Source organism: Bufo gargarizans, chromosome 5 (genome assembly GCF_014858855.1).
Source record: "Bufo gargarizans isolate SCDJY-AF-19 chromosome 5, ASM1485885v1, whole genome shotgun sequence".
In the NCBI taxonomy this organism is placed as follows: domain Eukaryota; kingdom Metazoa; phylum Chordata; class Amphibia; order Anura; family Bufonidae; genus Bufo; species Bufo gargarizans.
Genome location: NC_058084.1, coordinates 148,962,516 through 148,985,666, shown reverse-complemented (window position 1 = coordinate 148,985,666; position 23,151 = coordinate 148,962,516). Strand labels below are relative to the sequence as shown.

The window sequence follows — 23,151 nt, the reverse complement described above, 5'->3', positions numbered from 1 at the left end:
ATTTAGTAAACCTCGGGAAGCACAGTGTGTGCTCCTGCCCGTTCTCTATTCCCTGCGGCCACATTGATAAAAATGCACAGTCCGTACTCTGTACACCTCTGAGAAGTCAGCGATTTAGAGAATAATGAATTTGAAGCGCATAGGAAGATCAGGGCTTAAGTGGGTAATATCTTTAGTAAAAATGCTAAATCAATGAATAAAGTACATTATTATTAGGGAATTTGAAACATAAAAAACAAACTTCATTAAAAGTTTAGTTACAATTGAACATTCAAAGACAAATTGCTTTTTTTTTTTTTTTTAATGTCTCGATTTAAAGGGTGTTTTCTGGGGATAATTTTATATTTTAAAATACTGCCTTGAAGATGTTAAAATAGCAAGGAATTGTTACTCACCTCCAATTCCCCACCATTCCCAGGCCGACAGCTTCGGTCCCCACTGCTTTTCCAGTCCCATCTCAACCCATCCAGAAGCACTAGCGAAGGCCTGCCCAGCCAATCACTGGCCATAGCAGTGAACCAGCTCAGTCAGTGACTGGCATTTACAACTACACTGTCAACTATTTTGTTATGGCAGCAGCAGATTTGTAGAGGTGGGTGATGGTTCTTTGCCATCTGTAACATGCTCTAGGCAAATGTTCACAACTAAAATTCTCCCCACAAAATTCCTTTAAAGAGGTTTTTACACAATAATGACTTTTTTTCTTGTTGACAAAGTTATAACCACTTACTGTGGCTAAATACACTAGTTTTTAGGTGCTAAATATTCATATTTGGGCCACTGGACAACACGGATATCCATTGCTCGGTATTTTCTATGAAGAAACTGAAAACACAGAAAAGACAAACCCTTTAAAATACAGATACATTACTGATGACATAGTGATGGCACATTGTTGCCTTTCAATTTTAAACACTCTTCACAGACTGCAATAGTTAATTTCATCCAAGGGTACCATACTATGATATGTGTTTAAAATGTATGTATATACAATGTGCCTAATAGCCACATTAAGTAATATAGCTCTTATAAGACACTGTAAAAAAAAATCTAAAATGTCCTAACTGGAGATAAAGTATACATAAAATTTGATCTGCTAGAAAGCTATGGACTATTAGTCTTACTCCTTATACAGGTGTTATTTGACATTTTATGCAACTGGCAACACCTTATAGATAAATAAAGTTATGGGAAAACAGTTTTTAAAATAGTGTACAATGCTATCCTACTCTTCTGTAGGGAGTAATGGAGGATGAAACTAGCATTTGAGTGAAAGTTCATTAGATTTTTACTGCAAATATACATCATTTCTGTAACTATTAGAGGTGAGTGAATTTCATGTTCTGAAATTTGTTCACACTTTGTTTGGTGGTAAAGGTAGAATTGCGTTATGGATTCCGTTACCACGGACCATAACGCAATTCTATGACGCAATGCATAACGGAATGCCTTTATAGGCATTCCGTTATTCATTTAGTCATAATAGAAGTCTATGGCCTGCATAACGGATCTGTCCTGTTTCCGTTATGCAAGAGAGGAGTCCCCTGCATAACGGAAAAGGGACAGATCCGTTTTGCAGCCCATAGACTTCTATTATGACGGAATGAATACCAGAAAGCCTCTAAAGGCATTCCGTTATGCATTCCATCATAGAATTGCATTATGGTCTGTGGTAACGGAATAAATAACGCAATTCTGCTTTTGCCACCAAACGAAGCGTGAACAAATTTCAGAACATGAAATTCACTCATCTCTAATAGTTACAGAAATGATGTATATTTGCTTAAAAAATCTAATGAACTTTCACTCAAATGCTAGTTTCATCCTCCATTACGCCCTACAGAAGAGTAGGATAGCATTGTACAAATATCAAAGCATGAACGAATATCAAAATATGAAATTTGCTCATCTCTAGTAACTATTCTTCCTAAGTACAGTACTTAATGCCTCTTTTTTTTTGCTTCTGTCTAGGCATGATGTTGCCTTCTTTGACCTCAGCTGTATATTTCTTTGTATTTTTGGGGTTATGCACATGGTGGTCCTGTTGCCGAGTATTTGATCCGCTGATATTCAGCTGTCTATGTGTATTAATGGCCATATTTAGTGCAGGGCACTTGATTGGACTTTATCTGTACCAGTTTCAGTTTTTTCAAGAGATCATTCCACCTGGTGATTTTTATGCCAGGTAAGTGAAAAACATTAATTAATTAATTTTCTGTTCATTGGACCTTAATGCACTTAAATGGTTACTAACTTTTCTCACAACTTAATCAGTAGTACAAGTGACCTCAAGAAACTTTGTAATCTATATTATCAGTGAGAAATGTTTAGTTCTCCTGTTATCAGCTGTTTACCTCCCCCTCCCCCTTCCCCAATAGCTAATTGCTTTTTACTTTGAAAAATGACTTAAGCCTGTCCAGGGGGGATCATCCGGCACAGGCAAAGAGACTGCTGCATCTACATAGGAAGCTTATAGCTCAGCACAATAGCTTTATTCACAACCATACAGGTCAGTACTTCTCTGTAATGCCACCTATTATCCTGTGGCTGCTTCTGAGTTAGTGAGACACTTAGGAATAGATTCTCCACTACTTTCTGTGTGCAGTGGATGGGAGCTAATCTCCACCCACCATATCTAGGAGAACTGCAAACCAGAGACAGAACCTGTAAAGAGGAAAACTGATAAACAATGCCAGGTACAAGTCATATAGTTTCCAGAAATATTGTAATTCCTGATGTACACACACTGTACTATTGATTAATGCAAAGTTTCTTGAAAGCTCAGTCATACCTTAAAGGTGGTTGTCTCAGGAAGGTATTGGCTCATGATGTCATTCCCTGTCTATATGCCCTTTTAAGACATTTAGACATAATACAGGGGTCATCCTGTGAGAACAGAGGACTGCCCTGTAAGAGATTCTTCCCTTTGATGAAACCTGCATGTCTGTGCATTACATTCATTTGAATAGTGGCCATATAATGTTATATTTCATTGCTACCTCTGCAGGGGAAATGTATGCTGAAACATGGTTTCCTCCAGCAATAACAGCAGATAGTCAGAGATGAGAGAAGCTGGTTTCATTTTAAAAAGGAATTGTCTTCCTGAAACAGCCCTTTAAAGGGAACCTAATAATGCAGTTAAAGGGCATCTGTCAGTAGATTTGTACCTATGAAACTGGCTGACCTTTTGCATTCGCGCTTGGCGGCTGAAGACATCTGTGTTGGTCCCAAATCTGCTGACAGATGCCCATTAAGTCCAAACTATTATAATGGTAAAAATAATTTCAACATTAATTTGGTATAATATTTTTTTATAATGTAACACATTATATATATGTATATATATATATATATCTATATATACAAACCGGATTCCCAAAAAGTTGGGACACTAAACAAGTTGTGAATAAAAACTGAATGCAATGATGTGGAGATGGCAAATGTCAATATTTTATTTGTAATAGAACGTAGATGACAGATCAAACTTTTAATCTGAGTAAATGTATCATTTTAAAGGAAAAATACGTTGATTAAAATTTTCACGGTGTCAACAAATCCCCAAAAAGTTGGGACAAGTAGAAATAAGAGGCTGGAAAAAGTAAATTTGAGCATAACGAAGAGCTGGAAGACCAATTAACACTAATTAGGTCAATTGGCAACATGATTGGGTATAAAAAGAGCTTCTCAGAGTGGCTGTGTCTCTCAGAAGCCAAGATGGGTAGAGGATCACCAATTCTCACAATGTTGCGCAGAAAGATAGTGGAGCAATATCAGAAAGGTGTTACCCAGCGAAAAATTGCAAAGACTTTGCATCTATCATCATCAACTGTGCATAACATCATCCGAAGATTCAGAGAATCTGGAACAATCTCTGTGCGTAAGGGTCAAGGCCGTAAAACCATACTGGATGCCCGTGATCTCCGGGCCCTTAAACGACACTGCACCACAAACAGGAATGCTACTGTAAAGGAAATCACAGAATGGGCTCAGGAATACTTCCAGAAACCATTGTCAGTGAACACAATCCACCGTGCCATCTGCCGTTGCCAGCTGAAACTCTACAGTGCAAAGAAGAAGCCATTTCTAAGCAAGATCCACAAGCTCAGGCGTTTTCACTGGGCCAGGGATCATTTAAAATGGAGTGTGGCAAAATGGAAGACTGTTCTGTGGTCAGACAAGTCACGATTCGAAGTTCTTTTTAGAAATCTGGGACGCCATGTCATCCGGACCAAAGAGGACAAGGACAACCCAAGTTGTTATCAACGCTCAGTTCAGAAGCCTGCATCTCTGATGGTATGGGGTTGCATGATTGCGTGTGGCATGGGCAGCTTGCATGTCTGGAAAGGCACCATCAATGCAGAAAAATATATTCAGGTTCTAGAACAACATATGCTCCTATCCGGACGTCATCTCTTTCAGGGAAGACCCTGCATTTTTCAACAAGATAATGCCAGACCACATTCTGCATCAATCACAACATCATGGCTGCGTAGGAGAAGGATCCGGGTACTGAAATGGCCAGTCTGCAATCCAGATCTTTCACCTATAGAGAACATTTGGCGCATCATAAAGAGGAAGGTGCAACAAAGAAGGCCCAAGACGATTGAACAGTTAGAGGCCTGTATTAGACAAGAATTGGAGAGCATTCCTATTTCTAAACTTGAGAAACTGGTCTCCTCGGTCCCCAGACGTCTGTTGAGTGTTGTAAGAAGAAGGGGAGATGCCACACAGTGGTGAAAATGGCCTTGTCCCAACTTTTGGGGGATTTGTTGACACCATGAAATTCTGATTTAACATATTTTTCCCTTAAAATGGTACATTTTCTCAGTTTAAACTTTTGTTCCGTGATTTATGTTCTATTCTGAATAAAATATTAGAAGTTGGCACCTCCACATCATTGCATTCAGTTTTTATTCACGATTTGTATAGTGTCCCAACTTTTTTGGAATCCGGTTTGTATATGTAGATATACATATAGATATGTACACACACTTCAGCTTTTGCGGTTTGTCTGTATTCACACATGCATTTTTTTTTTTTTCTATTTCATTTATTATTATTTTTTTGAATAAGGAGTCAATCCAATAAGAATGGAAGTATAAAGGAAAGTCTTATACCTCTCTTATAAATTGGATTTTGGATCTACTTCTGAGTTGGCTCAAAAAACTGCATCTAAGGCTACTTTCACAATGGCGTTTTGGCTTTCCGTTCCTGAGATCCATTCAGGGCTCTCCCAAGTGGTCCAAAATAGATCAGTTTTGCCCTAATGCATTCTGAATGGAAAAGGATGCATCAGTTTTCCCCCGTTCCGTCTCCATTCCACTTTGGAGGCAGACACCAAAACGCTGCGTCCCTCTGACAAAACTAAGCTAAACGGATCCGTTCTGACACACAATGTAAGTCAATAATGACAGAATAGGCACAATAGAAAACTGATCCATCCTCCGTTGACTTTCAATGGTGTTCAAGACTATGTTAAAGATAATACAAACGGATCCGTTCTGAACTGATGCAGACGTTTGTGTTATCTGAACAGATCCGTCTGTGCAGATCCATGATGGATCCGCACCAAACACGAGTTTAAAAGTAGCCTAAACTGCATAGGTGAATTCAGTCTCAATGTGGTTCAAAGGCTGTATTTGCTACCGCCCCCCCCCCCCCCCCCTTTTATGCATTGTTCCAAATTAGCAGTCTCATGTTTATTAAAAACTTCTGTCAATTGCAGCTAATGCAGAGTCCTGGACAGAACAGCATTCTGCTTCAGGAGATGTTTTGCTGATGAGAAGATGTTAATTAATGTGTGGTTTTGTTTAGTTTTTGCTAAATTGAGTAAGCAGGCTTCATTCATCCTGTGATTTCACTTTCCATCAGCCAGCAGCAATTTCAGAGGCTTATAACTTCCTGGCTGTTGCTACTGTAATTCTTTGAAGTAGGGATATTAATCACAAGAGAGCCTTTCATACGCCAGAATTTTTGCATGAAATTTTCAAAATGCCAATATGACTGCTTGAAATGTAAACAGTGTAGCCCTTTAAAACACATACAGCTGACTTTGGGACTACTATTTTATTGATTTACAATAGAGACGGACGGGGCTCACCAGACAATCAATACATTACTCTTTTAAGGAAGGTGCATTAACTTGCCTTCTGTAGTTTAAACGGGATATAGCTCCCCTCAAGCAACAGATCTTGGCATATGTCCAGATTAGTGCTGAACCATGTAGCAAAGCTCATCGCTGTGCATGCTTGTCACTGACCTTAGGTGCGCTTTGTGACATTTGCATGAATTTAAAATGATTGCATGAATTAAGGGTGTCCCCTGCTGGGTCTGCTCTCAAAATACAAGGGGTTTTATAATTTTACAGATTTGCAAATAGTTACATTAGTTTATATTGAAGATATGCTACATGACATAATATATACAAGATGTGGGCTTTATTGCATTAAATCCCTTGATCTTGGAATCACATATTACAGTTTATATTGAGACTGAATAGCAGTTTGTAATCTAGAGCAAACAAGAAACATAACCCTTATGTTAAAGAATTAAGCCTCATTTATCTGCACCAAACATAGACATTGATTATACAGTCATGGCCGTAAATGTTGGCACCCCTGAAATTTTTCAAGAAAATGAAGTATTTCTCACAGAAAAGTATTGCAGTAACACATGTTTTGCTATACACATGTTTATTCCCTTTGTGTGTATTGGAACAAAACCAAAAAAGGGAGGGAAAAAAGCAAATTGGACATGATGTCACACCAAACTCCAAAAATGGACTGGACAAAATTATTGGCACCCTTTCAAAATTGTGGATAAATAAGATTGTTTCAAGCATGTGATGCTCCTTTAAATTCACCTGGGGTGGGCGGCGGCCATTTTATCCAAGCTCAGTGCACCAGCATAGCATATGTGCTTTTGTGACATTCAAATCCAAGCTTGAAATACTGCAATAATAATCTGGGTTAAAAAAAACACCAATTTTTGGCAATATCCTACATCTGGTGCCTTTGCAGCATTTGTCAGTGTGCAATTTAAGCTAGAAATACAACAATAATTTTCTGTGTTTTAAAAAACACCCTTTTTGGGCAAACACCCTTTTTGCTGCATCTGTCGGTGTGAAATTCAAGCGTTATATACTGCTGTCATATTCTGTTATAAAAAAAACACACTTTTTGGGCAAAATACTTAATTTGCAGCCTTGTCTGCATCTGTCAGTGTGAAATTCAAGCGTTATATACTGCTGTCATATTCTGTTAGTAAAAGAACACCCATTTTTGGGCAAAGTACTTAATATTGCAGCCTTTGCTGCATCTGTGATTGTTAAAAACAATCTTTAAATACTTCAATAATTTTCTGGGTTTTAAAAAACACCCATTTTGGGCAAAACCCTCCCGTCTGCCGTATTAGTCAGTGTGCAATTTAAGCTAGAAATACAGCAATAATTTTCTGGGTTTTAAAAAACACCCTTTTGGGGCAAAATACAAAATTTTACAGCCCTTGCTGCTTCTCTAAGTGTGAAATTCAAGCGTTATATACTGCTGTCATATTCTGTTATTAAAAAAACACCCTTTTTGGGCAAAATACTTAATTTGTGGCCTTGTCTGCATCTGTCAGTGTGAATTCAAGAGTTATATACTGCTGTTATTCAAAAAACACCCTTTTTGGGTAAAATACTTAATTTGTGGCCTTGTCTGCATCTGTCAGTCTTAGATACACGCTTTAGATACTGCTATGCTATTCTGTTATAAAAAAAACACCAATTTTTTGCAAAATACTTAATTTGCGACCTTGTCTGCATCTGTACGTGTGAATATCAAGCGTTATATACTGCTGTCATATTCTGTTATTAAAAAAACACCCATTTTGGGCAAAATACTTATTTTGCGGCCTTGTCTGCATCTGTACGTGTGAGATACACGCTTTAGATACTGCTGTGCTATTCTGGTATTTAAAAAACACCCATTTTGGCCAAAATACTTAATTTTGCGGCCTTGTCTGCATCTGTACAGTCGTGGCCAAAAGTTTTGAGAATGACACAAATATTAGTTTTCACAAAGTTTGCTGCTAAACTGCTTTTTGATCTTTGTTTCAGTTGTTTTTGTGATGTAGTGAAATATAATTACACGCACTTCATACGTTTCAAAGGCTTTTATCGACAATTACATGACATTTATGCAAAGAGTCAGTAATTGCAGTGTTGGCCCTTCTTTTTCAGGACCTCTGCAATTCAACTGGGCATGCTCTCAATCAACTTCTGGGCCAATTCCATTCTTTCATAATCACTTCTTGGAGTTTGTCAGAATTAGTGGGTTTTTGATTGACCACAAGTTCTCAATGGGATTAAGATCTGGGGAGTTTCCAGGCCATGGACCCAAAATGTCAACGTTTTGGTCCCCGAGCCACTTAGTTATCACTCTTGCCTTATGACACGGTGCTCCATCGTGCTGGAAAATGCATTGTTTTTCACCAAACTGTTGTTGGATTGTTGGAAGAATTTGCTGTTGGAGGGTGTTTTGGTACCATTCTTTATTCATGGCTGTGTTTTTGGGCAAAATTGTGAGTGAGCCCACTCCCTTGGATGAGTAGCAACCCCACACATGAATGGTCTCAGGATGCTTTACTGTTGGCATGACACAGGACTGATGGTAGTGCTCACCTTTTCTTCTCCGGACAAGCCTTTTTCCTGATGCCCCAAACAATCGGAAAGAAGCTTCATCGGAGAATATGACTTTGCCCCAGTCCTCAGCAGTCCATTCACCATATTTTCTGCAGAAGATCAATCTGTCCCTGATTTTTTTTTTGGGAGAGAAGTGGCTTCTTTGCTGCCCTTCTTGACACCAGGCCATCTTTCAAAAGTCTTCGCCTCACTGTGCGTGCAGATGCGCTCACACCTGCCTGCTGCCATTCCTGAGCAAGCTCTGCACTGGTGGCACTCCGATCCCGCAGCTGAATCCTCTTAAGAAGACGATCCTGGCGCTTGCTGGACTTTCTTGGATTCCCTGAAGCCTTCTTAACAAGAATTGAACCTCTTTCCTTGAAGTTCTTGATGATCCTATAAATTGTTGATTGAGGTGCAATCTTAGTAGCCACAATATCCTTGCCTGTGAAGCCATTTTTATGCAATGCAATGATGGCTGCACGCGTTTCTTTGCAGGTCACCATGGTTAACAATGGAAGAACAATGATTTCAAGCATCAACCTCCTTTTTATCAGGTCAAGTCTGACATTTTAACCCAATCAGCCTGACATAATGATCTCCAGCCTTGTGCTCGTCAACATTCTCACCTGAGTTAACAAGACGATTACTGAAATGATCTCAGCAGGTGCTTTAATGACAGCAATGAAATGCAGTGGAAAGTTTTTTTTTTATTAAGTTAATTTTCATGGCAAAGAAGGACTATGCAATTCATCTGATCACTCTTCATAACATTCTGGAGTATATGCAAATTGCTATTATAAATACTTAAGCAGCAACTTTTCTAATTTCCAATATTTATGTAATTCAAACTTTTGGCCACGACTGTACGTGTAAAATTCAAGCGTTATATACTGCTGTCATATTCTGTTATTCAAAAAACACCCTTTTTGGGCAAAATACTTAATTTGCGGCCTTGTCTGCATCTGTCAGTGTGAGATACACCCTTTAGATACTGTTGTTATATTCTGCTATTAAAAAAAACTATTTAGGGCAAAAAACTTAATTTTGCAGCCTTTGCTGCATCTGTCATTGTGAGATACACCCTTTAGATACTGTTGTTCTATTCTGCTATGAAAAAAACACTCATTTTGGGCAAGAGTCTAAATTTGAGAAATATGTGGAGAGCGTCAAATAAGAGACGTGGCCCCAGTCGTGGTGCTGCTGGTGGAGCTCCTCTTGCAGGTGCGAGTAGGCGACAGAACCTTCAGCGGTATTTGGTCGGGCCTAATGCGGCTCTACGAATGGTGAGGCCAGAACAAGTACAGGCAATAGTAGATTGGGTTGCTGATAGTGCCTCCAGTTCCTTTACATTGTCTCCCACTCAGTGTCCTGCTGAAAGATTAGAGTTGGCATCTGCAGCCGATGTCCATCAGTCTTTCACCTCACCCCCTTGCAAAACAACCAAGCAGTCTGAGCCCCAAGTCAAGCAGCAGTCTCCTCTGCTTTTTGATGACTCTGCTAGCAGGGTTTCCCAGGGCCATCTACTTAGCTCTGCCCCAGAGGTGGAAGAGATTCAGTGCACCGATGCCCAATCACTTATGTTTCAAGATGAGTACATGGGAGGACCACCGCAGCACGTCTTGTATGATGATGAAATACAGGTGCTAACTGCTGTGGCTTTCGATAGTGTGCAGACCGACAAGGAAGGCAGGGGTGAAGACTGGGTGGAAGATAATGTGGAGGATGATGAGGTCCTCGACCCCACATGGAATCAAGGTCATGCGAGTGACCTGTGTAGTTCGGAGGAAGAGGCGGTGGTCGCACAGAGCCACCAGCACAGCAGAAGAGGGAGCAGGGTGCAAAAGCGGAGCGGCCGTCCCCTAGACGGTACGCCTGCTACTGCCCACCACAGCAAGGGACCGAGCACACCAAAGCCAGCTCCAAGGAGTTCCCTGGCGTGGCAGTTCTTCAGACAATGAGCTGACAACAAGACATGAGTGGTTTGCACGCTGTACAATCAGAGTCTGAAGCGAGGCATAAACGTTCTCAAACTGAGCACAACCTGCATGACCAGCACGAGCTTCATTGAAGTAGACACCTCAAAAACCAAGAAAGGTCTCTGGCTCCTCCTGCTTCCTCTTCTGCTGCAGTCTCGGCCTCTTCATTCACCTTTGCAGTGACAGTGCCACCTGCCACCCCGCAAACAGAGGATCTGCCAGCAACACCACCACCTGGGTCATTAAGCATCTCCACAATGTCACACGGAAGCGTTCAGCTCTCCATCTCCCAAACACTAGAGCGGAAGAGGAATTACCCCCCTACCCACCTGCGATCCCTGGCCCTGAATGCCAGCATTTTTTACTGAAATGCTGTAATTCTGTCTGGTGGAGACAGAGTTTTAAAAGCCTTATGGCGGTCGCTGTCCCACAGTACGTCGTGCCCAGCCGCCACTACTTTTCCAGGCGTGCCATCCCTTCCCTGCACAACCAAGTGGGGGAAAAAATCAGGTGTGCACTGCGCAATGCCATCTGTGGCAAGGTGCACCTCACTATGGATACATGGACCAGTAAGCACTGTCAGGGACGTTATATCTCCATAATAGCACACTGGGTAAATGCAGTGGCGGCTGGGCCTGAGGCGGATAGCAGTTTGGCACATGTCCTTCCACCACCGAGGTTTGCAGGGCGCTTCAGTTTGCCTCCTGTTGTTACTTCCTCCTCCTACTCTGCTTCCTCATCCTCATCCACTACCGGCTCCTCATCTGGTCAGCGTAACACCTTCACCACCAACTTAAGCACAGGGGTAAACGACAGCAGGCAGTTTTAAAACGTATCTGTTTGGGGGACAAACCCCACACCGCACAGGAGCTGTGGACGGGCCTTGAGCAACAGACCGATAAGTGATTGGTGCCAGTGAGCCTCAAGTTTGGCCTGGTTGTGTGCGAAATCTCGTAGCAGCTCTGGGACAAGCCGGTTTGACGCACATCCCTTGCCTGGCGCATTTGCAGAATTTGGTGGTGCAGAGGTTCCTTAAAAGTTACCCCGATATGTCAGAGCTGCTGCATAAAATGCGGGCTGTCTGTGCCCGCTTTCGGCGTTCTCACCCTGCTGCTGCTCCCCTGTCAACACTGCAGCGTAACTTCGGCCTTTCCACTCACCACCTCATATGCGACGTGCCCACAAGGTGGAACTCCACCTTGCACATGCTGGCCAGACTGTGCGAGCAGCAGCAGGCGATAGTGGAGTTTCAGCTGCAGCACACACTGGTGAGTCGCTCTCCGGAACAGCACCACTTCACCACCAATGACTGGGCCTCCATGCGAGACCTGTGTTGCTGTTTCGAGTACTCCGCCAGTGGACATTCCCATCTGACAGCGGGGCCACACTGGAAGCACAACACGAAGGCAGAGGAGGAGGAAGAGGTCGCCAACGCAGCTGTGGCACCGCCAGCACCTCAGAAGGCAGGGTTAGCATGGCCGAAATGCAGAAAAGCTTTGTCAGCATGCCACAACAACCAGCACCGCCAGCTGATATGGAACGTCTTAGCAGGAGGCAGCATTTTACCAACATGGTGGAGCAATATGTGTGCACACGCCTACACATACTGAATGACGGGTCTGCCCCCTTCAACTTCTGGGTCTCCAAATTGGGCACATGGCCTGAGCTTGCCCTTTACGCCTTGGAGGTGCTGGCCTGCCCTGCAGCCAGTGTATTGTCTGAACGTGTGTTTAGCACGGCAGGGGGCGTTATCACAGACAAGCGCAGCCGCCTGTCTACAGCCAATGTGGACAAGCTCACGTTCATTAAAATGAATCAGGCGTGGATCCCACAGGACTTGTCCGTACCTTGTGCAGAATAGACATGTATACCGGCCTTAACCAGCCATTGTTATACTACAGCTCAATTGCTCATTGTTGTATTTTGGATATTTCTCTTTTGAAGTGTACCCTAATTAAAAAATAATAATAAATACATTTAAATTTAAATAAAAAAACTGTGTTGGCTACCTCATCCTCCTCCACCGCCGCTTCCACCTACACCGCTGCGTCCACCGCCTCCTCAAACTCCTACTCCATATGGACCTCCACCTCATAAATCAAGTTAATTTTTTTTTTATTTGTACGTATTTTATTTGATGTAATTTCACAAATTTGTCTGTTACATCTTCTGGGGAAATTCACCAATTTTTGGGTGTGATATACCACTGCTATACCTAGTAGACAGGTAAAAAAAAATCACTAATTTGTCTGTTACATATTCGGGTGAAATTCACCAATTTTTGGTTGTGATATACCCCTGCTCTACCTAGTAGACAGGTAACATTTCACTAATTTGTATGTTACATATTCAGGAGTAATTCACCAATTTTTGGGTGTGATATACCCCTGCTCTACCTAGTAGACAGGTAACATTTCACTAATTTGTCTGTTACATATTAAGGTGATATTCACCCATTTTTGGGTGTTATATACCCCTGCTGTACCTAGTAGACAGGTAAAAACATTTCACTAATTTGTCTGTTACATTTTCAGTTGAAATGCACAAATTTTTGGCTGTTATATACCACTGCTATACCTAGTAGACAGGTTTAAAAAATTCATTAATTTGTCTGTGTTGCGGCAGGCCAAGGGTCAGCCACGTGATGATCGTTGCCTCGTGTTCAGGTGAATGATGTCGACGGAGGAAAATGACAGAAGTCTGAGTATAGTTCAAAACCTTGTCAGGACCCTAAAGTGAAAGTGTCCTGCACCCTTTATTTATACACAGTTCACAGGGTGTAACCCCTCAAAGTAAAACATGATTGGTTTACAGACATTTCAATAATGGCTTTTGAATCCATCTATTGATTGGTTAGTTATTTTTCAAGTTTCACTTATACAAAAATGTGTTAACTAATGGATTTAGAATTTTAAGCAAGAGAGGCAAAATTACAAGGAGTAGTACAAATGTTATCTTATCTTAACACACACAGTTCACTTCTATAGTTTTTTTAGCTTACGCTTGTTCTTTTCAAATGTCACCACATTATATCACAAATACAGAGAAAATGAAAAAAATCTTATGAATTTTATATCCACTTTCAGAAAAGCTGGATAATTTCCTTAACAGTCTGTTACATATTCGGGTGAAATTCACCAATTTTTGGCTGTGATATACCCCTGCTCTACCTAGTAGACAGGTAACATTTCACTAATTTGTCTGTTACATAATCGGGTGTAATTCACCAATTTTTGGGTGTGATATACCCCTGCTATACCTAGTAGACAGGTAACATTTCACTAATTTGTCTGTTACATTTTCGGGTGAAATTCACCAATTTTTGGGTGTGATATACCACTGCTATACCTAGTAGACAGGTAAAAAAAAAAACATTACTTTGTCTGTTACACATTCAGGTGAAATTCACTAATTTTTGGCTGTGATATACCCCCTGCTCTACCTACTAGACAGGTTAATAAATTTCCCGAATTTTTCTGTTACATTCTTGGGTGACATTTTACCATTTTTGCCTTGATTAAACCCCTGCTCTGCATAGGTTACAGGGAGATCACATTGCAGCGATTGACCTCCCTTGGATGCGGTATCCCTTTCTCACGCTCCCTCTCCGGCGTGGAACCCGGATTCGCTGATAACCGTGATCAACATGGTAGGCTCAGAGAAGAACATCGAAAGTTAATAGAGAAGATATCCAAATAGATTGTGGACGTCGCGAGGACGTGCGATCAGGCAGAAGTTATCTATAGTCAACAAAGCAGCAGCAGGGCCTCTCCTGTCTAACGTTTCCAAATCCAAAATACCCATGTGACATTCCCTATAATTTTTTATTAATCATTCCAATAACAGGGCATCTTAAGAGTCCTGTATTATTTATCGTCACTACCTCCCTGAGTCGGGAGTGGGTAATTGCCGCACGCCCCCTCCTTTCCTTCAATTCTTCCGTTTTAATAGCTTCTCCCAGATTTCCGCTCGATCACAATTAAATTTTATCCATTGATCTCCCTTGGATGTAGTCTCTCTTTCTCACGCTCCCTCTCCGGCATGGAACCCTGATTCGCCGCTAACCATGATCAATATGGTAGGCACAGACAAGAACATCGAAAGTTGATAGAGCAGATATCCAATTGGATCGTGAACATCACGGGGACGTGCGACATGGTGGGGCAGTATGTGTGCAGATGCCTACACTAAATGACTGATGGGTCTGCCCCCTGCAACTTCTGGGTCTCCAAATTGGGCACATGGCCTGAGCTTGCCCTTTACGCCTTGGAGGTGCTGGCCTGCCCTGCAGCCAATGTATTGTCTGAACGTGTGTTTAGCACGACTGGGGTTATCACAGGTTATATTTCCCAATGTTTTGGGGTGTACCCTAATTTACAAAAATAAAAATAAATTTAAAACCAAAAAGCAATGTAGGCTACCTCCTCCTCCTCTACCGCCGCTTCCACCTACACCGCCACATCCACTGCCTCCTCATCCTCCTACTCCATATGGACCTCGTCCTCCTAGATCAAGATTTGTATTTATTTTTTCACGTATTTTATGTTATTTAAAGTCATTTCCCTTTCCACATTTGTTTTCAGAGCACTTGCCATGCTCTTAACCACATGTTGATGCCATTTGCAACCCTCTAGCCCTTTTCATTACATTTTTAGAGCCATTTTAGTGCTCAAAAGTTCGGGTCCCCATTGACTTCAATGGGGTTTGGGGTCAAATTCGGGTCCCGAACTCAAACTTTTTTGTGAAGTTCGGCCAAAACCGAACATCTGTGTGTCCGCTCAACTCTAGTGCCAACATTTACGGCCATGACTGTATACATCAGTATGTATGTCTGTACTGTGCCTAAAGTAACATTAAATCTTTGTATTGGGCGTTTTATTAACTGTATCATCATGCTGACATAAATACAGTTGGAACAGAATAAAAGAGTGCATGTTTTACAAGCATACAGTAACAGCATAATGCCAAATCAAATACAGACCCAGAAGTATATGCTTCCAATACAAAGTGCCCTCAACAAATGAGTGAGCACGATCCAAATTTAACATTCCTCTTATATAAACACAAAAAAACTATGAAATGAAATTCACATTTCACATGAAAGTCACACAGTGGCAAGAACGGATAAAAGCAAGTGGTCCAATGTTACATATACTGTACAAACTTCATGCAGGATAACATAACGCTCACAGTACTTAGCGATCACCAAGCAAAAAAGTTACAAACCCATATCTAGTAGAACAGCAAATTGAGCATCCCACTTTCCTGCACTATTTAAATCACAAATGTCCAATACAGTACATAATATACTGTGGTTCACACAGAAGAGAAAGGACCATTACAATAGCAAAAATGGGTCTCTATAATATTTTGTAATATTTTGCCTTTATATTGGGCAGCATATTGAGGTGACAAATGTGATCTCATTTGGCACAAGCTGAAATTCTAAATAAGTTAAAAATAACATTAAAAAAAATAGGTCAACTTACCTATCTGAACTTGAATATAGTTTTATAAAATTAGGGAGCTGCAGTATTAAACAGTACATTGCTCTGCAACAAATACATTATATGTGTTTATTTGTTCTTCTATCATAGGTTGTTTGGTGTCACTTCGATAGTTCAGACCAACTGTTCAAATACATGGAAATTCTTAGCAAATCCAGACATAAGTTGGTACCACTACACCAACCCTGTCATGCTTTTAGTACTGTATTACACACTGGCGACTCTGATACGCCTTTGGCTGCAAGAACCTGTCGTAAGTGTAACATTTTATTAATTATTTATTTGTATTGATCCTTGGATTTTTCTTGCTCCAAGGAAAACACATTAAAGAAACCACTTAAATACAACTGTATCATACTCTTAATGGACCTATTTGTTTTCAGACTAATACAGTACTGTAAGTCAGTTAGCATTTTCACTTTGTCATTGATCTCTATTGATCATTGAGTTGTCCTGCCCTTGTACAGTCTGTTTCTTGTTTCCTGTGCATTTCAGTAGTAAAGTGTGAGCCGATTAGGATTCATTTTTCCAGAATAATTAAACAGTGTTTTGCAGAATTAGCCAGAGTGAAATATAAATTGTGTTTGGTCTCATATGCACACCTGGATGATGGCTCAGTTTTGTACAGAGTTGCAATTGGGTTACCATAGAGGTATGTCACTGGGCTGAAGACTAAAGTAAACTATTGTATAATATTAATAAATGTGACATTCCATGGAGGAGCATAGGGTGGGACAATAAAGGTTATGTTGACAAGGGCGGTATTGGACTCCATCAGGGTTTCTACTTTAGCACTAAGAACAGCACAGTTTGCCACCATAAAAAACGGGACCCCAACAAGTATCTGTCAATGGGCGAGATATACTAAGACTGGTGTTACAAAGCCAATCTTAGTATAAAGTCAGTTGGTGCAGAATGCACCAAATTTATTAATAGGGACTTATAGCTTTGTACTTTTTTTCTCTTGTGTAAACTGTTAGCAGGGTATTAAAGGAGGCTTGTCACAACATTTGAAACTATCAGGATATGTTGTAATTTAAGAATGACTTTTGTAATTACTGCATTCTAATTTTGTAGGTGATCTTTGAAGAAAATAAGGAGAATGAAGAAGGTGAGATAGAGGGAGACTGCAGCCCACCTGCACTTACTGCAGAAAGAAGACGAAGTCTGTGGTATGCTACTCACTATCCCACAGATGAGCGAAAAGTAAGCCTGTATTCAGCTAGATGATTATAAAGAAGTGAGACGTTAAAAACATTTTGTATTATTCTATGAATACACTGATGTCAGCAAAATGTAGAAAACTGGCCCTGGTTATTGCAGGGATAACACTGTACAGGCCCATTACTGATTTATTTGAAAGAACCATAAGACGTACAGGAAAACAGGATGGCACTCGGGCCATTCCTTGTGGTGCATATAACTTTCTAATTGTTGCTTTTGAGTATAAATCATTAGGCCTATGAGAGTACAGTTTGCTTGACAACTTCGTCACACAAAAGGGTTTGTAAGACCTGTACGGTGGCACATATAAAGTGCCTGTGGCTCTGTACCCCAGGGCTGTAAGTACTTTGTTATTCCAGCACCATCTTACTAAGATGTTCTCTGTTATATGGAGCATGACACAATTTGTTTTCCATCACAGTCAGTTAGAAAATAACTCTGTATATCTCTGTATGGGATCTGGCTCATACAGCAGGCCCCAAATATGTCTATAGGTAACATACAACTCAAAGCCATAACATGACCATGTGCATGAGGTCTTCAGTTGCTTGCCATCTCCTGATCTGACTAGCTTATTAATAGTTTAATTGTTAGGATGCTGAACTTTTCAAATATTCTCTTGCTTGTAAATTCTACGCTTGTTTCATTGCTACAATAGAGTTGTTTTATGCGTGACCAGTCTTACTATCTTTTTATTGCAAATCACTAATATTCCCATACTGTAGTCCTTTTGATGCAGTTCTGCATCAACATTTTACCCCTTTATCATTTCCGTTGACTACAGAAAATTACAAAAGTGACATTACGCAGGCATTTTATATACCTTAAACAATTTTCAAATTGTTGTATTGCAAATGCTTCATTAAAGAATAAACTGTAGCTAAAACACAATACTGTATATGTATATATGCAAAGAAAAAAGTCAAGTAGTCAGCTAAAACAGCTACTTATGTAATGATGTTTTTAAAATCGATTCCTTATTGTTTATGCATTTTTATTGCATTTTAGCTACTGTTTTACTTTAATGTCAGGTGTGTGTTGTGTGTTGCTTTCATTTTGTTGCAATGCTGTGTGAGTAGTTTAATTCCAGAGCATTAGATTCATTGTGGCTACCATTAATTTTCTTTCCTGATTTGGTTTTGCAGCTTCTTTCCATGACTCAAGATGAATACAAGCCATCTGATGTTAGTATACAAGCAAGAGTTTATTAACGATTGTGCTTCACTGGTTTGGCGTACTCATGTCATCACATACCTGAGTAGCCTTATATGCATGTTCAGTTGTAAAACTGGGTAGTCTATATATGAGAATATATCAGGCGATCATGCTTCCAAAACAGGGATGTATGCTGGTGCAGTCAGATGACCAGTTAGTACACATGCATGACTTTAATTAGGAATTTACATTTAAGCAGAATGAATGATAATCTAGATATTTTGGCCCATATGCAGTGATTTTGAAAGTCTTAGGCCCCAGACGAGCATGTCCGGATTTGGTCCGGATGCCTTGCAAATGTGTTCAGTGAAAAATGCGCGATTTCGCAGGCAAAGTCATTCAGTTCTGCCTGCGATCACGTTCAGTTTTTATCGCGCGGGTGCAATGCGATTTAATGCGTTTTGCATGCGCATGATAAAAAAACAAATGTATGCAAACATCATCTCTTAGCAAGCATGCGTAAAAAAAAAACATTGCATCCGCACTTGCTTGCGGATGCAATGCGATTTTCACGCAGCTCCATTCACTTCTATGGGGCCAGTTTTGCATGAAATTTGCAGAATATAGAACATGCTGCGATTTTCACGCAACGCAGGAGTGATGCGTGAAAACCAGTGCACATGTACACAGCCCCATTGAAATGAATGGGTCTGGATTCCATGTGGGCGCAATGCGTTCGCATCACACATTAGACCTGTGCTGAGAACTCGCTCGTGTGAAAGGGGCCTTAGTGAAAACCAGTGCAGCCATATCATATCTGACAATACGGCAACTGAGTTACCTTAGGCTATGGTTTGTATTATGCTATGATATTCTACAGAGTAAGTTAATTCTTAAATTTGATTTGAGTATCATTTGCCAATTCTTCATGACAGGTACTGCTTGTAACAGTTAACGGGACACCAGTGGACTATCATACAATAAATACGTCACTCCCTATAGAGAATGGACCTACTAAAATAGATATGTATTCTACACCTCAGTATAAATGGGAGCATACAGATGAAATCTCAGGTAGGAGTACACCTTCATAAAGTTCTCCTATATGATGTGATTAGTAAAACTGAAATCTGATTATAGTTTACTTGCAATACTTAAAGGCGTTATGTCATGATCAATGTAAAAATGAAAATCAGACATCATATACAGTCATGTGAAAAAATTAGGACACCCTTTGAAAGCATGTGGTTTTTTGTAACATTTTTAATAAAAGGTTATTTCATCTCCGTTTCAACAATACAGAGAGATTAAAGTAATCCAACTAAACAAAGAAAACTGAAGAAAAGTCTTTTCAAGATCTTCTGTAAATGTCATTCTACAAAAATGCCTATTCTAACTGAGGAAAAAGATAGGACACCCTTGCCCCTAATAGCGAGTGTTACCTCCTTTGGCTGAAATAACTGCAGTGAGACGGTTCTTGTAGCCATCTACCAGTCTTCGACATCGGTCTGAGGAAATTTTACCCCACTCCTCAATGCAGAACTTTTTCAGCTGTGAGATGTTTGAGGGGTTTCTTGCACGTACAGCCCTTTTCAAGTCACCCCACAGCATCTCAATGGGATTCAAATCTGGACTTTGACTTGGCCATTCCAGGACTCTCCATTTCTTCTTTTTCAGCCAATCTTTGGTTGATTTACTAGTATGTTTTGGGTCATTGTCATGTTGCATGGTCCAGTTCCGCTTCAGCTTTAATTTTCTAACTGATGGTCTCACATGTTCTTCAAGCACCTTCTGATACACAGTAGAATTCATCGTGGATTCTATGATGGTGAGCTGACCAGGTCCTGCTGCAGCAAAGCAGCCCCAAACCATGACACTTCCACCTCCATGCTTCACAGTTGGTATGAGGTTCTTTTCTTGGAATGCTGTGTTTGGTTTACGCCAAACATGTCCTCTGCTGTTGTGTCCAAATAATTCAATTTTGGACTCATCTGTCCAAAGAACATTATTCCAGAAGTCCTGGTCTTTGTCAACTTTATCTCTGGCAAATGTCAGTCTGGCCTCGATGTTTCTCTTGGAAAGCAAAGGTTTCCTCCTTGCACACCTCCCATGCAAGTTAAACTTGTACAGTCTCTTTCTGATTGTAGAGGCATGTACTTCTACATCAACAGTAGCCAGAGCCTGCTGTAGTTCTCGAGATGACACTTTAGGGTTTTTGGAGACCTCTTTTAGCATCTTGCGGTCTGCTCTTGGGGTGAACTTGCTGGGGCGACCAGTCCTGGGCATGTTGGCAGTTGTTTTGAAAGCCCTCCACTTGTAGACTATCTTCCGGACAGTGGAATGGCTGATTTCAAAATCTTTTGAGATCTTTTTAAATCCCTTCCCAGACTCATAGGCTGCTACAATCTTTTTTCTGAAGTCCTCTGACAGCTCTTTTGCTCTCACCATGGTGCTCACTCTCACTTCAACAGTCAGGAGCACACCAAACTAAATGTCTGAGGTTTAAATAGGGCAAGCCTCATTCAACATGCAGAGTAACGATCTACTAATTATGTGCACCTGGTGTGATATACCTGTGTGAGATCTGAGCCAATTTAAGAGGGAATACATGTGAGGGTGTCCTATCTTTTTCCTCAGTTAGAATAGGCATTTTTGTAGAATGACATTTACAGAAGATCTTGAAAAGACTTTTCTTCAGTTTTCTTTGTTTAGTTGGATTACTTTAATCTCTCTGTATTGTTGAAACGGAGATGAAATAACCTTTTATTAAAAATGTTACAAAAAACCACATGCTTTCAAAGGGTGTCCTAATTTTTTCACATGACTGTAGTACGTGGCAATACCTTTCTAACAAAGCTAGAAATAACCCTCTACTGCTGTCAGCGCGTGCCATGTTCTTCTCAACAGCACAGGGTAGAAGGAGACAGTCCCTCCCCCCTGTACCGCTGATGCCGCTGCCACCAATGGGCTGATAGCAGGGAGGAGGAGGGGAGGGGCTATGGCCACTGCACCACCAATGAATATAGTTTATGTTTAATACAAACGCAGGCTGCGGGTGCCGGTCATATCCCATACCCGGCACCCAGCCCCTATGACTGTGCGCTGTGATCTGCCGCTATTAACCCCTCAGGTGCCGCACCCTGAGGGGTTAATAGCGGCAGATCGCAGCGCGCAGTCATAGATGCTGGGTGCCAGTTATGGGATATGACCGGCACCCGCAGCCTGCGTTTGTATTAAGCATAAACTATATTCATTAGTGGCACAGTGCACTAAACCTTCCCCCCAACCCCAGTATTATAAAGTAGAATCATTGGTGGCACAGTGCACCCCCAACTCCCCCACCCCCCCCCCCCAAGTATTATTATCTTTAGTGGCAGTGGCAGTTCCGATCAGAGCCCCAGCAGTGTAAGCCTGCGGCTCTGATCGGTTACCATGGCAGCCAGGACGCTACTGAAGCCCTGGCTGCCATAGTAACCTTCCTGCTGCTGTGTGCACAAAGCACAGATCAGCAGGGACAGTGTGAGATCCTATTCACCCTGATAGAGTTCTATCAAGATGAATAGGACAAGGGATGAAAGATCCCAGTTTCTAGCCCCTAAGGGGGGAAATAGTTATTAAATGAAAAGTGAAAAAAAAAAAAGGTTAAAAAAAACAAACACTAAAATATTTAAGGGGTTATCCCATCTTAGACAATGGGGGCATTTCGCTAGGATATGCCCCCATTGCCTGATAGGCGCTGGCTCCGCTATTTCCGTCGGCCCCATAGAAATAAATGGGAGCGATGACCGTGTATGCACGGTGTGCTCCCATTCACTTCAATGGGAGAGGCGGGGAGCTGCGCCTGGTGGTGGAAAGACCCCGGGAAACTCAGGATCCTCCAGCCACAACTCTCCCCGGCTCCGTTCTCCTTGTAGGTGCGGGTCCCAGAGGTGGGATCCACCCCTATCAGACAATGGGGGCATATCCTAACGATATGCCCTCATTGTCTAAGATGGGATAACCCCTTTAAGTTTAAATCACCCCCTTGCCCAATTTTACATATAAAATATATAAACAAATTTAAAAAATTACATATCGCCATGTCCGAAAAATTGCGAACTATTAAAATATCTACTATAAAAAGATAGATACTATTAAAGTATCGCAATACTTTTTTATGGTATCGAAATCGAGTCAAAATGTTGGTATCGTGACAAACCTAGGTAAGACATGTGTTTTCATTTTTTTTATTATACCGTAATTATATGTATTTTAAATTTGGCGATTAAAAATTTAAATTTGGCTCCTAAATTTTTCAGGTTAGGAGCCATCGGCTCCTTGATATTTGTTTTTTAGTCTGGAGCCCTGTTAGATATGTTCATATGTGGCAGATCAGTTGTAGGAACCTCAGCTAATGGAAATCTGTTCCATATACTTAATTGGGGCTGTTTCTGTAAGAGCTTTTTCACACACATTTTTCTCCCATGTGCTGTCCATTACATATGTATGTAGCTTTTCACACAGTTTTTTGTTTTTTAAACACCTCCGTGTGCCGGAAACTCACTGCATGTCTTATTCTAGTCTGTTTTTTGTAGATCAGAAAAGCCATTTCCATTGGCGGTACTGAGAAAAAAACAGAAAGTAC

At 40.9% G+C, this 23,151-nt stretch overlaps 1 protein-coding gene across 5 annotated transcripts in view; it reads left to right on the top strand.

The window, feature by feature from the left end:
* Nucleotides 1–23,151, top strand: part of PIEZO2 (piezo type mechanosensitive ion channel component 2) — a 537,568-nt gene that overhangs the window by 319,186 nt on the left and 195,231 nt on the right. For all 5 annotated transcript variants that reach the window (XM_044293449.1, XM_044293451.1, XM_044293452.1 and 2 more), the window contains exons 7-11: nucleotides 1,972–2,185; nucleotides 16,239–16,401; nucleotides 17,226–17,354; nucleotides 18,518–18,556; nucleotides 19,463–19,601. In XM_044293449.1, coding sequence (XP_044149384.1) covers nucleotides 1,972–2,185; nucleotides 16,239–16,401; nucleotides 17,226–17,354; nucleotides 18,518–18,556; nucleotides 19,463–19,601 — 684 coding nt within the window. The remainder of the gene's footprint in view (nucleotides 1–1,971; nucleotides 2,186–16,238; nucleotides 16,402–17,225; nucleotides 17,355–18,517; nucleotides 18,557–19,462; nucleotides 19,602–23,151) is intronic.